This window comes from Chaetura pelagica, unplaced genomic scaffold, assembly GCF_000747805.2.
Source record: "Chaetura pelagica isolate M959 unplaced genomic scaffold, ChaPel_1.0 scaffold47, whole genome shotgun sequence".
Taxonomy (NCBI): Eukaryota; Metazoa; Chordata; class Aves; order Apodiformes; family Apodidae; genus Chaetura; species Chaetura pelagica.
Genome location: NW_009954140.1, coordinates 2,917,943 through 2,932,782, shown reverse-complemented (window position 1 = coordinate 2,932,782; position 14,840 = coordinate 2,917,943). Strand labels below are relative to the sequence as shown.

Here is a 14,840-nt window from a genome sequence, read left to right as displayed (position 1 = left end):
GCCCGCCGAGGGGCCGGGCTATAAACGCGGGGCGGGGGCGCTGCCGCCCCCTGCCCGGGCCCCCCCCGTGCCCCGGGAAGGGAATGAACCCCAAACCCGGCATTTCTGCGTCACACAAGCCGGGTAGACCCGCTTTTGTCTTGAAACATATTTAAAAGTGATTAATAAACGGTTTCTCGCTGCAGTTTAGGGACCAACAACAATCGTGTCAACATAATCAAAGCAAACACGGAATGATTGATGGGAAATCATTAGTTTTAAATTTTGCTTTCAAAAGCCCCCCCCTCTCAGGGGTCCGCGCACAAGAAAGCACAAGCGCCTGCAATTACCACGCTAAAAGCCAGGCTGTGCCTGCCGATAATCACGTTGCTATATGCATTGCCCTTTCCATATTATCAATGAACCACATGGGGAGCTGCTCTTTTGCAGGTCTGAGAGAGCAAAGCTCTTTTCTGCAGCTGATGAGCGTGGAATGGGGACATGGCAGCCGGGCGGGGACAAAGCCCTGGGCGCTGCTGGGCGGCACATGCCGGGGTCTGCACCACATTGTTCCCCCTGGGCGCCCGCGGCCACCAGGGCTCCAGGGCCATCTGCTACCCTGTGCTTAGCAGCGCGTTCTCACATTGCCTGCAAACGCACAAGGAAAGAGAAGCATGTTTGTCCGTTGCGTTTCTGCGAGTAGGGCTTTGCCTTCAGAAGAAAATGTATTTGGGAGAGGAGATACCCTGAAATCAGGGTTTTAGCCCTCAAGTGTCTAACACTGGACTTCCTCAATCTTGTTTGGAGCCCCACACAACCACTTTGCTTTTCATTCAACAAATACTTTACATTTTTACTTCTATATATCAATTAGAATTTCAGTCTTCACTTGCACTTTTCTAATATCCGGTGTTTTTCCCCACATATACCTGCAGTGTAAGTTTGGAGACTTTACCCTAAAGCTTGCCTCAAGTTGGTGTACTGTTCCCTTCAGCAAGTTCTAAAAACATTTAAAAATGCATTAAACCCAGATCTTGTATTGACATTAATGCCACTGATCCTCCAAGCTCTGTGAAACTATTGTTCTACCCATCTAAGGAAAAGCCTGCTGAATATCTATGCTCTGACCCCATCTGGAATGGAAAACAACACACAAATAGTCTTTAAAAGGTTGGATTGTGGCATAAAATAGGAGCTAAGAGGCCAGAGCCCATTCTCTCTTTTGTGCAAATGAGACTGGGGAAGAGGAAAGGACTTGGGGAGGGAACTGACACTATGATAAAGCGGCCCCATAGGAGGATTTATTCACTTCCAAAAGCCCCAACTAACCCATCTGCTGCCATCGGGAGAAAGCATTGAGCCACTTGATCTCTGCGTGTCTTCCAGCAGTTTCCCCTTTCTGGATGTGTATTTTGCTGACATGCTGAGCACCCTGTTAGGGCCACCTAACACCAAGACCTCTCCCGTCAAAACTCTGAATTGGAAATTCTACCCTTAGACTAAACAAAGAATGCGTATCAAAGATCCCAAGTCACTGACACCTGTGAGAACAATCTAGACATTTCAAATGCTGTTGAAGCCCAAGATTTTTAAACATGTCTATTGCAAAGCTATAAAACTCATCTTTTCCCCAGGGGTGAACAGCTCAAGGAGAAGGATGAACCAGCAGTGGGCAAGCAGCTGGTGAGACATCTTACTAGTTTACCAAACAGCATGAGTTTTCCCTCTGAATGATATTACCATGTTGTCTAGAAATACTACCATGTACCTGGGGTTTGAAATGCTTGGAGACTTTGCAGCAGGGATCTCAGGCAGAGTCACAGCTGCAGTCTTCAGCAAAATACAACCCTGTTCTCAAAATAACCAAGGTGCTCACAGTGCAGCCCTCTGAAAGCCAGGCAGTTATCATCGCTAGATTGTTACTAGAGTTGAAAACTCACGTTTGCTTTAAGGAAGAGAAAAACCTGAATTTAAATATTTTAATCCATACAATTTAATCTACAGAGAAATACAGTACAAATAACAAGACAACAAAAAGATGCATTAGGAAATTCAGTAGCAGTCAGTGCTGTGAAAAATCGGTATTTATAAACTTCTGTGAAGAATATGGAGCAGATACTTCTCAAAGGAGCCTTCTGAGAGCCCAAGTCACAAGGACAGGCCTTGATGCAACTGACTGCAGGCAAGTTTCACCTGTGTTTATGTGCAATACCACTACAGACCCAGCTGGAGTTCTGGGATTTCACTGACGTTACAGCTTCTTCCCGAGTACACAAATAATGCACATCATCCATATGTAACTATTTGAGTGAACACTACAATCACAGGGCCTCTGGTATTACCACCTGCTTTAAAAATACTGGATCAAGCCCATGAGGGTGCAAACAAAAGTGGGTTTTTATGAGACATTCCACAATCACACTTCTGGCCTATGCAGCAAATTAAGAACACACTTCTCAGCTTTTATGACTAAGAGCTTTACAGTAACACCTCCTTGTCCTCTCACTTCTGTCTGCCTTATTTTTTAAAAAAACAAAGGAAAAACAATTTGGGATTTGAAAGCATCATGTAATGTCAAGAAAAAACATGAATACATTTTGACTCTAAACATTTCTACTGCAGGTCCAGTATTACATTGGCTGGTTATTTCTTTGCAAATGCAATCTCAGCTGTGAGTGTGCAGGTTTGCTCTGCGTTTGTGTTCTGAGGAGAAAGACAGGAATGGTTATATTAGGGCAGTAAGTAACACACATCTCAAACTGCACCATAAGGAATATCACTCCTTCTGTGGGAAAACTAAGAAAACACTGAATCCCACATGTCACATTTCTTGGTTGAAAAAAACACTAAGATGTTATAAATTGGACTTCTTGATCTATCACTTGTGTTTGAAGCTCATTTTTTACCTATTTAGTGCAACTTCAGAATATATGCATAAACACAGTCAGTACAAACCCCAAGTCACAGCACCACAGTATTTCCAAGCTATTTCCAAGTTTAATTTTTTTTTTTTTAAACTGTTAACATGCTGGTATTTTCTTGTAAGTAGTTACTACTAAATTAGAGTTACAGCTCCTAAAGTAACATTTTTACAGTATTCTTATCACTAGTTACTAAATAACTACTATACATATTGAAGTTACAAGCTAGAAAAATAAAAATCCATTCTGTTTAACTATAAAAATCCTAGAAAGACAAGATGGCTGGAGGTACTCTAAGCATTAAAACAGTTGGTAGCAGACACAGTGGCTTTTGAGGGATGTAAACTTTGAAGATAGAAAATGCAACAAACTCACAATGTAACTTCCCACATACTCTTAAAGAGAAAATTACTTTTATGCTTAAATCTACAAACAAATGAAACAATACAACAAATAAATTACATAGCAAGAAGGGTACACAGCACAGCAAACAGGGCAGTATTAACCAGAAACAAAAAAATTGAATACATTCATACTTTTGAACAGTTAAGGGCAGCATCCTCAGCTAATGTAAATCAGCATAACATCACTAGGTTTAGTCAAGGCATGTGGCTTTACTCCAACTACAAGTCTCTCCCTGAGATGCCCAAAACCTGAACTGGGTATTCAGCACTCTTAGTGAGACAAATTTTGATCATGGCATGCCTTTAGAACTGTGGCCAAGACAGAACTGATATACACAATGTGTAAATTCTCTTAATATACCAAATTGCTAAATGAACAAGTGGTCTCTGTTGTCTCATTCCTGTATTCAGGAAGCAGCTATCATTTCTCAGAAGAAAAGTCAGAGCATTTTTAGAGAAGTGGTCAACATTCAACAGGAGCAGCAACAGGAGTTATACTACCAGTATTTTTAAATCTGAAGATATGCTAGTTTATTCCAAGCTGAAGGGTCAAATCTATTTTCCAAAAGGAAGAAAAGCACTAGTAGTTGGTATGGAATACAGAACAAAAAAAGGATTTTATAAGTTAGAACACATGCAATGATTCCTAAGTGTCTTATTCTCTTACTTATAGATTAACTAGGTTAAGTGGTGCTGTACCAAAAAGCATTTGCTGCCAAGTAAAAAAAAAAAGTATTAACACATTGATACCATTATGCTGTTCACAGCTCAGGTACAGTGCTTTAAATTCTTTTTTTCACCAGTGAACTACAGTAACATACACTATGAAAGCTGTGAGCTTCAGTGCAACATAACACAGAACTAGAAGGAACCAGCAAAACTAAAGCCAGAACCTTTGACTATCAGTTCTCAAAACCTGTGCAGAATGGAGAGTTTCCTCTCCAGCAGCAAAGAAAAAAATTGTACTTTCAAAATAGTTCAGGGGTACTGGGAACATTGTACCCTTTAAGTCCCTTCTGGTATCTTCCAGTATGGTGATAATGACTGAAAAAGCCAATACAGGTGGGTTACTGGTTTAAGAAAAGGCTCCATGAAGCCATTCCCATTTTCTTTTTTGACAAGCTCACTATCTTGATGTCAGCAGAGCTTTTAGTTGAAAATGAGACAGCATAAAATGTGCAATTAAATGACTAGTCCTTACTAGTAGTTGTAAACACCATAAAGACAAAAAGTACAAGGGAGCAAATTCTCAATCTGAATTAGCTGAAGTTATACAGAATTGTTTAACTTACTCTTGCTCTAAGAACTGCCTCAACAAGATAATTTTCTCCAAGTGTGTTAAAACATGGCAGCATTTTCTTCTGCAGCCAGGAGAAAGGCAGGTCTGTTTTCTGAGAGCATGTACTTAAAGCTTCTAACTAAAGTAAATTAAGTTTCAATTTACTTAATGCCTAAGAAAAGCAAGACCTGGGACAAAAAACAAGCCCGTGAAGAGGCAACATCAACAGTGTATAAAAACAGTATCAAGTACACAAATTATGCTACACAGTCTTTGCATTGTGAACTGGAAATGCAATTCATAACAGTGCTACTTGAAAAATATGTTCAAATTTTAACATCATTACAAATTAATTTGAAAAAGAAGTATTGCTGTTGCAGTACAAAGAAAATACAAGGCTATGTTCTTTAACAACTGCAGTAATTTCAAAGTGCTGTTAAAAGCGTGTTCCAGGTATTACCACAACCTGCTTTAAACAGATACTTTGGGAAAAAAAAAGTGACTGTTATTCATCAGCGGTTTTTAAAGTCAAAGAATGCAAGTTTGGCTTTCAGACATCTTTTTAAGAAGTCCGGACATGGAAAGACCAAAAAGGGAGGTGACATTTGAAACGATTTAAGCCTGTTATGAATTGCTGAAGTGCAAACACAAAGTAGAACAAAGCCTGTGACAAGAAGTTCCCTGCAGATGAAAATCTGCCTACACATCCTCTCAGTGTGTGTGAGGTTTGAGCAAGGCAGGAAGGTGACTCACAGAAAGGCTCTATACACAAGTGTAAGGTTTTCACATAGCACATCACAGGATTGAGAACCTACAGTCAAGAGTTTATCAGAATCTGACCCAGCTTCAGTTATGACAGTGTTTGCAGCAATAAAACTTAAAAATAATCTTTGTAACTTGACTTTTCAGTGCTTGACAACTGATGTTATTATTCACCCTGTACATTTTACACAAAGATATACTGTATGAAGGCAGAAGCAACTATTCATTATTGGTCTTTTTGAAACATAGCTTCCCCGATTTTTCCAATGTTAATCTTTAACAGGGTAAGAGAAAATATTCAGTGCAGGACACGAGAACTAGCTGCAGAGTACCCTCTTCTGGATAGAGAATGTACTGCAGGACTTTCAGGTTTCCAACCTGTTTTCAGAAGAGCTTTGGAGTAGCTTTAAAAAAGCAGTTTTACTGACAGTTTTACAGTCACAGCACACATAGGACAACATTAAGCAGCTACACCTATATCACAAACTGGAAAAGTTCATTTATGTTAGCATTAGAATCTGGCAGCTCACTGCTGACACTGTCTGCAGTTGGATTAAAACTTAAAACAGTTCCATAAAGTAACTGAAAACAAGTTTTAACTCAATTTGCAACTTACTGGAAAGGAGGATAGATTGAAATCTAAGGACAACTTGGAAACAGCCAGCCTTTCCAGCAGATTCTGGTGCTAACACTGTATGTTTAAAATTAAGGGGTTTTTGGTCATGCATGTGACAGCTACATATTGTTACACAAGTAGGATCACCCTACGTCTGACTGGGACACTTCAACCTCACCAAATACTCTCCACACAATACATACAATTTCACCAGAGGCTTTCCCGTACTTCCAATGGCTACATTTGCTACTTAACACTTGCTGCAATAGCCAACAGTCAATTTGTGAAAACCAGCTTCACTTCCACATGGAAGGAGGGGATGATCTACCCAATACAAACAAAACCCATTTACCAGGGATTGTCCCGAACAAATGCCCAATTAGCTGCTACTTTCACTTCTAATTCTCCTTTGTTTCTCCAGGAGGAATGATGGATTTACTTTTCCCAAAGAGGATTACACACTTTTAGGACTGGACTTGCAGACAGCTCCAGTAAGTGGGAAGATCTTTCCTTCATAAACATAGTACAACCTCACTGGTACCCACTCAGGCAAAGCATAGGTGAAGCCAGCTCACCTACTGTAAAAAAGGGCAACTTTCAAAGTCTTGGCATTGATTTTTTTATCCAGATGTCAGGAGTTCAAAGAGTGAAGTTTTTTAGCAATTAAAAGTTCTTAGGCTTTAAAACAATTTAAATAATCATCTGAGCAACTTCAGATAAACTCTTTAAACTGTATTATGAATAGTTTAGATCAAGTAGCCAGTGGTGTAACTTCTCTTGATAAAATACTGCCTTTCATAGCACATACCCTGCTTTTCCAGACTCATCCTTTGTTTGTAAACAATAGTTACAGAAGAACCATAGCACACAACTATTTTTAGGAGGCTGACAGTTAAAAATGATTTAAAAAAAAAAAAAAAAAAATCAATAATTTAACTAGTAAGATTTCTGAAGCTAATACAAATTGAACCTCATAACTAAGGAAAAAAGGGCAGTGGATTTATCTAACAGTGTACTTTTGGGTATTTTAAACACCTTTAATATAAATTTAACTATTAATTTTCTCTCTACATTTACATACAATAAAATCATTAGGATGAGGTGTATAAGGCTAATGAATATGGAATTTACAAATGGCTTCTGCTTTACAGTTCATTACACACCCCAATCACATTTTCAGGCAGCTGTAAATTCACTGATAATCAGTAGTATTTAAGATCTAGTGTATACACTTTCTGCAATGAATACTATCAAGTTAAAAATGCTCTTCAAGAGGATTACAGTTGAAGGTTTTAAAAATACTGACTCTGTCAAGGTTTCAATAAATTATTTTAAAATATAAATAGTTCATTCACTGTTAATGCAAACATTTTCTATATTGTTGAAAAACAGATTCATTTTACAAAACCTAGAAACATAGCTTACTTTACCCAAAGGTATTACTTTCAGTTATCATCAAGAGAAAAGGGGAGGGGGGGAAAAGATTGGGGGACTTCTGACAAAAGCAGCAACGTTCAAGGTTCAGACCTTTCTCAGAATCTTGGCTTACTTACGACACATTCCGCATAAATTCTCTTCCTAATTGGAAGATCACTTTCAGTAACTCAGTTGGACATAAGTTAATTACTTAGTGACAAATTTTAAACCTCAGCTCATGGTTCTGACCTGTTGCAAGCTTAAAATTCTTACAGCAGAAAAGAAAAAAAGAGGCAGATTTTTACTTCTGTTAACCATGTTTTAACCTGAGCAGCTTTTAACCTGAGAAGCTTCAGATATGCCAAAGTAACAGTTTCCATATACTGTTGTAGCTGTTCTTTACTCTCAGGATAGAACACCAATCTTTTTCTCAACTTGTATTCAGAAGTTTCAGGTCCGACCAGGTGTCTTTGACCCCTTAAGAGCCAATCAGAAAACAAATGCTTCCGTGCTTTTTTTCCCAATCAAATGATGCACATGAATGCCAGAATTTGCAAACCTCTGCAAACTTAGCTCTCAACCTCCACACTTAAACAGTTAACAGACTGACTTCCTAGTGATCATTTTCAGGTCATTATGAAGCAAGATCTTTAACAAGCCTTTAAAAAAACCACATTTGCCAATCATCAGTATTTCTTTAAAACCCTGCTGTAATAAGCTAAAAAATATAGCTCCTGTATCCAAGTTTTCCTTCAAAAGGCCTCCTCAAGAACAAAGATGTTGCTATTTACAAAAACTAGAACTAGTCTTCACTGAACTGAAGCAGTCAGTCACAGGATCATTCAGTGCAAGTCACGGTACAATTACTTCGAAGTTTCATCTTGGGTACTCAAGACCTCAGGAGTACTCTGCCTATGGCTTACAAAGCCACTGAAAAAGGTCTTTTGCTAACAGAACATTTCCAAAAACCTTTGGTCCAAAAGCATCTTTCTAGATAATCACCTTCCCAAAAGCTCCCAGATCCTCGGCTCTCCCAGTCAAGCCTATTTGATATGCACTGCACAAGCAGGTGCACAGTATTTCTCCTGCTGCCAAGAAGAGATGGCAGCCAGGAGCAGGCTGTCATCTTAACATAAGCCCACCATCCTATTTCATCTGGTTTTCTGTTCTGGAACTGTTCTGGGGAAGAGGGTAGGTGGAAGCAGGCCAAACTCCCAGCTGTTCCCCTTTCCAAGGGTATCACAAACCTTTAGTATATTACACTGTGTGCAGAAGATCTGATTCCACAGAAAGGAAGGGCTGCAGTACCTGTCTGTTTCCAGCCATTAGAGTGACTAGCTCCCCCAGCTAGAAAGGCAAAGCAGTTGTGATATTTCAGCTGTGAGAGTTTTCATGAACATGAAAGCATGGCTTTTTCCTCAGCTCTAGTTCATTCACAGGTATGAACCTTACAGCATAAGCCTTAATCTAGATTAGGTGTTCTCCATGTTTGTAATGTGCTGAAGTTCATCACTGTACGAAGTGAAACTCCACAGAACCTATACGTCCTCATCTGTCTGCTCTCTCCCGTGGTCTTGCTCGGACACGCTGGAAGCGTCGTCATCCGTCTGTTCCCCCGAGTGGTACAACATCAGTGCGTGTGTCTTGTGAGTGATGGTCACAGTGCAGGGCCCCTGGGCCCACGGCTCCCCATCCACTTGCATTGGCATCTTTGAACTCTTCAAGATCAGCTAGTATTAAACAGAAGAACACACGATCATAGCAGCTCAAGGTAGTTCTGAAGACACCTCTCACAACCACAGGCTCTCAGCCTGGCCAGGAAGAAACTTGGTAGATCATAAGCTGCACTCATAGGCCACCAACCACAGTAACAGAGGACTGTGAATTATGACAAACATTAATTTTTACTAAGCAAAGGAAAACATTTAGCTCAACCACAAAACGCAACTTGGTATCAGACAGCTGAGTGCTTCAGATTCTATGCTGTGTATTAAAAACAAGTAGGGAAACAGGTTCATAACCACCACTCACCCTCACTGTGTGTGCCTGTCCTAGGCGAACAGGATTTGCCAGTTTCACCTGAATCTGGGCACAGTGGAAAGAACCATGGACGCCAACAACTTCCAGAAGTCCATCATCATATCTGTGAATTAAGAGAGGAGATTATTTTTAGTGATGTTTATCAGCTTTAGAATACTTATTTAAATATTACAGTCCTTTTATGACTATGCCTATGAAGAAGATGTTCTACACGTGTTGCCACTATTTGTGCAGAAAACCAAACAACACTGAAGAGCAAAGGAAGCCATACAAAAATGCAAGTATGGGGCAATACACCAGCTGGTACATTCTAGACAGCTTCTAGAAATTACAGGTACATGACTTTCCAAGAGTCATTGTCCACATTTAAGGCCCACAGTAGATTCTCTTCTATAAATTTGTATAATTTTCCATCTTTTCAGTCAGTTCACAGAATCATAGAATGGTTTGGGTTGGAAGGGACCTTAAAGATCATCTAGTTCCAACCCCCTTGCATGGGCAGGGACACCTCCCACTAGACCAGGTTGCTCAAAGCCCCATCTAACCTGGTCTTGAACACTTTCAGGAGGAGGCAATTATTAATCTACAGGAAATTCTTTTAATGCCTTATATTTTTACATTTTGATAGAGGACCTTACCAAAATAATTTTTAGAAATCCAGGATCATAAGCCTTTTAACAGAACTATGTAGTTATACACATGGCTTCTGAAGAATGAAGCCACAAAAGGGAGTAACTAATGTACCCATTCCCCTCTTTGCTATTGCTCCAGCCAACTTAGTCAAACATGGGAGTAACATTTTTTTTTTCCTGCTTTGTTATTGGTTTTTTATTAGTTAAATAAAAGTATTTTGTACCTTGCCAAGGGGTAGGGTTCATCACCCATTCCTTCCCAGAGCCTACAGCCACCTCCCCAATAGGAAATATTCAGGACAATGATGCCTTCCAAATTGGGCAACTCGATTCTCTCACCATCCAACTCTAGCTTTAAAAAATAAACAGAACTTAATTACTGTTGATCAAAATCAGTCATTCTCTTTATGTGTTTAACAGGCTTCCACTTGAAGAAAAACTGTAAAAACAGAACGTGTTTTCTTCTCATACTTCAAAAATAATGACTTCTGATTTCACAACATATCCTTAAATCTGTGAAAAATTTCTGTAATAAAGAAAAAGGAACATTCACTTTTAAAAATATCTGATGCAAAGACAAATTTTATCTGAATATCAGTACTTGAACTCATAGAACTAAGTCAAGGACAGAAAAAAAAATTTAGGAATTTTCAGTTAGTTCAAAGATATGACTTCCATGAAGCAAGCTGCAGATAGCAAAAGGAACATAAAAATACTCCACGTGACATAAATACTATATAGATGTAAACTGCAGAGCTTTTCCCCTTCCCTTTCACAAAGTAAGTTCTTACACTTCCGTGATTGTCCAGAGAATAAGCAAGTTAAAAAACTTACCTCAACCTTTTTGTTAAGATCTTTACATTCCTGCACTAGGCAGTCTTTGGTGCCGTAAAAAAAATAAGCAGCCTGTGAAGAAACAAACAGGGAGAACAGAGAACACTGTTAGAAAAAGACAACAGATATGAAGACCATTTGAAATATTAAAATATTTATGTACAGGCTGGAAACATGTTTCACCCATGGAAATCCCTCACAAAAACAAATGAGTTCAAACTCTTACAGTGGCATGAAAAGAGGGAGGGGAGTAAAGTAATATAAAGCAACAAAATAGTCTTAAGTCAGGTCAACAAATACAAGGAGAAAATGTTACTTTAATAAACACACCTTATTAATAATTCTGCTGGAAAACAGAGAGGGAGTCTTCTCACGATGAGCATGAAAATTTAAAGCCATGAGAGCATCAGGTCCTATTGAAAAGTAGTTGTTCATTGTGAATACCTGTAAGACAGAGCTTTTAGTTATGGTCTGATTAAATATCATTGTTAGGACTTAAAAGTCACAGTGTTTATTGGGAAGCAGGTAGCCAGAAAAGTATAAACATATTCCATAGAGTGTATATTTATACTTGCAAACTTTACCTTTGGTTTCCTTAAGTTGTAGTATCCTTTGTTTGTTACTTGAACCTTCCATCTGAAAAACAATAGCCATTACTTAGGACAAACTGTTCTCACTTGGCATCAAAGCTGTAGTTAGGAATCTTCTATCTATACTGGGAACAAGTCAGAAGATTCAAATTTAGTTTTAAATTATGAAATAATTAAGCCTTGCAGAAAAACTAAATACAGACTAATTTTGGACCTCACAGTTACTTAGCAGTTCACTTGAGCACTACTTGTGTTTCTTCAGCTATACTGCTGCAACGAGGTATCACCAGAGCTACAGTCATGTTTGGTTCTACAGAATGTATCCTTTCACTGTTACTTACCTGTCTAGTTTGATTCCATCTGCCTCCAGGACATTTCGTAAGATTTGTTCTACAGGGACTTCTCCAGCATAACCTGCACCCCAGCCCAGTGTGTTAGACAGGTCATTACCTGTTCCCAGAGGTAAAATTGCAACTTGTGGAATAAAACGTTCTTGCCCCTAGAATACAGAAACACTGTACATTAGCTCCTTCTTCAGCACTCGCTTTTTTTCTCTTTCATCCCCAAATGTTCAGGTTAGATAAATATTGTTAGCCAGTGCAGAGCAAAAGAGCTGGCAGCACTGGCACAGCAGATGCCACAGTTCAGCACTCACCATAGGGATAATGCAAAGAGAGGAAATGTTAACTCATTGTGAGAAAAAAAGAGAATACAACACAATATAGAAACAAGGCATTATTAATCCTAAACAGAGTATTCCTTCAGAAGAACAATGCTTTGGATCTACAAGTGAAAGCCTGAACTTCTGATCTGATTTCCTGACAATGTGCTGCTGCAGCCATGGTCAGTTCTTAGGACTGTGACTGCACACACCTCTGGGACGTGGTGTGAGCACTTAGACAGACCCAGCACACCAGGCTGTGGAACATAACCAGGCACCAAAATGCTCCTACAAGGCTGAAGTGAGGTTAGGTCTGAAGCACCAGATGCACATAATACTAGAGCATTCACCACAGACAGAAATTCATGTACTCAGAGAAGGCAAGTCAGTATCTAAGTAGTATCTAAGTTTCAGTGGTGCCAAACACACCCAGATCAAACTGTCACCACCAGATGGAGCAGATGATAATCACCTCTGCAGCTCGGAGTGTCAGAGGCAGACATTCAAAACAGCCACTTTAGCAAGGGTCTTTGCTCTTTAGTACAGAAGGGTGAATGGGTATTTCAGATGTGCTATAAGACCTTTGAAATTCTGCTGGGAAAAGCACTTGCAATATGTGGCATTGTGGTTACTATTTTCTTCAAGAAGAGGCATCAACCAGGTAACCTGCATCTGAGAGTCAAGATAAATGAAGGGAGCAAATAACCTACTGCTGATAAAAAGGTTTTGCTGATAATCTCAAAAGTATTTGTATAGTACTTGAAAACAAAGAAGAACCCAGATTTCATCAACTATATTGGCTCTGAAGGACAATCAAGTGTCCAAGACTCATATTCATTAACCTTTATACTAACACTTTGTTGCATTGCTACTTTATCAGGACACAAAAATTCTCAAAGCATCTCATTTTGACTATGCATGAAGTTGTAATAAATAGCCTCCAACTACAGCATTTTGTGTATTAACAAGAAAGCTGCAGAGTGAAAAAAATAACACATTGATATAAGAAGACTAGGTTTCTTCTTTTAATCACTAAAGAAAAAGTTTATTAAGTAAAGCACTAAAGCCTTAGTAATTATTCTTCATTTTCTCAGGAGTTCTTAGCAATACCCACTGAACTGGAATATCTTCCATTTCAAACAAACAGTGAATGTACAGTTTATTTTTCCCTTCTCTACTTGCTACAGGGTGAGGCTGAAGACTGGTAGATATTCTAGAATATATGATAAGGAGCAAAAGCAAATTGCTGTACTCATTCATGCACTGGCAATATAGCCAGTATAGTAAAAAAATGTTTGAGGCTGTTATAAAAGATTGAGTGCCCTGGGAGAAATAAGCAGTCAGAACACATGAGCCATTATTAGCAATGCTATTTATGACAAAATAAATCGTTTATACAAAGAGGAAAGAACAATGCATAAAATATTATGTAGCTATTTCAGAAAAGACAGATTTTAAATATAATTTAAACACTAAAATATTTTCCCTGAACTCCAGGGACTCATAACAAGATGCATTCCCCCCCATCCCAGCATGAATAAGCAATTCTGCAAATATTTCTCTGTAGGCTTATTCAGGAAGATTAAAACAATAAATGCAGGCATGAGATTAGGTGGAGCACTTTCACAGCTCCACAACTCATTTCACCATAAGGCACCTTTGAATTTAAAACACAATACCTTTATCTTCATTTCATCTATCGCATCCAGGACCCAGCCCACTGTGCCATCCCCACCACAGACAAGAACCCTGACAGCGTTGCAAGGCAGCAAGGTACAAAGTTGGAGTGCTTTGGCTGGTGTAATTTTGCTTAGATCAAAAACCTAGGAGACAGGAGAATAAGGAGTTCTGTAAATTCACAGAACTTGACTCAGGATTGGCCTCACAAGAAACTCATTGTAAAGCAAACCAAAGATTCTCCAGTTACAGTGATACATTAGAGCAGGAGCTGTCCTGACTTAACAGCAGGATTTGGTTTCCCAAATTCCCAATAGAGCTCCAGCTGCTTCTCTAAGAAGTCCTGCCATTGATAAACCAAGCTGAGGGTCCTAAGCAAAGTCTCTATCTAGAGGCATTATGATGAATTCTGTAAAGATTAAAGACTTCAGATAATAGGTCTTTTAAAATACTCAGCATACAAAGAGGTTTTTTAAAGCCTTACTGGGTTACAGGTAAAACAAACAGTGATTTCTATTAGGTTGTATTCTAAGGTTGGGTTTTGAACTTTAAAGGAAGAGTATTAAGGTGCAGCCAGGAAATCCCAGGAACAACTGCTGTAAATCAACATCCTGTGCCATGTCACTGGATTTTAAGGGGAAAGCAAAAAAAAAGCAGCAACTGTAAATGGACATTTTCACAAGTGAGGATTTAAACAAAAAGAGGATGCAAATGAAGAAAATCTAAATTTTTCATTCTCTAAAAGTTGTACACTGTTCAAGAGCCAGATATCCATCATTAACAGAAGCAGTGCAAATATTACTATAAAAAGAAAACTGGACAACAAACTGGGGGTGGGAGAAGCCTCTGCACTTTTCGTCTCTCTCTAGAAAGCTGTTCTTACTAAAAAAACAAACTGCATGAATTGTTTCCTTTACTCATCTTCCACAAGACTCTACTGCCATCGTGTAGGCAAACTCATGTTTATTCAAATTTAAACTTTTACTTTATCATAGTGGGTTTTCACTGTAAATACCTGAACGGGGTTCA

At 38.9% G+C, this 14,840-nt stretch overlaps 1 protein-coding gene across 1 annotated transcript in view; it reads right to left on the bottom strand.

The window, feature by feature from the left end:
- Positions 1-8,915: 8,915 nt before the first annotated feature.
- DGKE (diacylglycerol kinase, epsilon 64kDa) overlaps positions 8,916-14,840 on the bottom strand; it is an 8,698-nt gene continuing 2,773 nt past the window's right edge. Inside the window, exons 4-12 of the mRNA XM_010002686.1 lie at positions 14,827-14,840; positions 13,814-13,957; positions 11,815-11,972; positions 11,468-11,519; positions 11,214-11,327; positions 10,884-10,955; positions 10,274-10,401; positions 9,409-9,520; positions 8,916-9,107 (exon numbers count right to left, since the gene is read on the bottom strand). The exon at positions 14,827-14,840 is cut by the window's right edge and continues 2 nt beyond it. Coding sequence (XP_010000988.1) covers positions 8,916-9,107; positions 9,409-9,520; positions 10,274-10,401; positions 10,884-10,955; positions 11,214-11,327; positions 11,468-11,519; positions 11,815-11,972; positions 13,814-13,957; positions 14,827-14,840 — 986 coding nt within the window. The remainder of the gene's footprint in view (positions 9,108-9,408; positions 9,521-10,273; positions 10,402-10,883; positions 10,956-11,213; positions 11,328-11,467; positions 11,520-11,814; positions 11,973-13,813; positions 13,958-14,826) is intronic.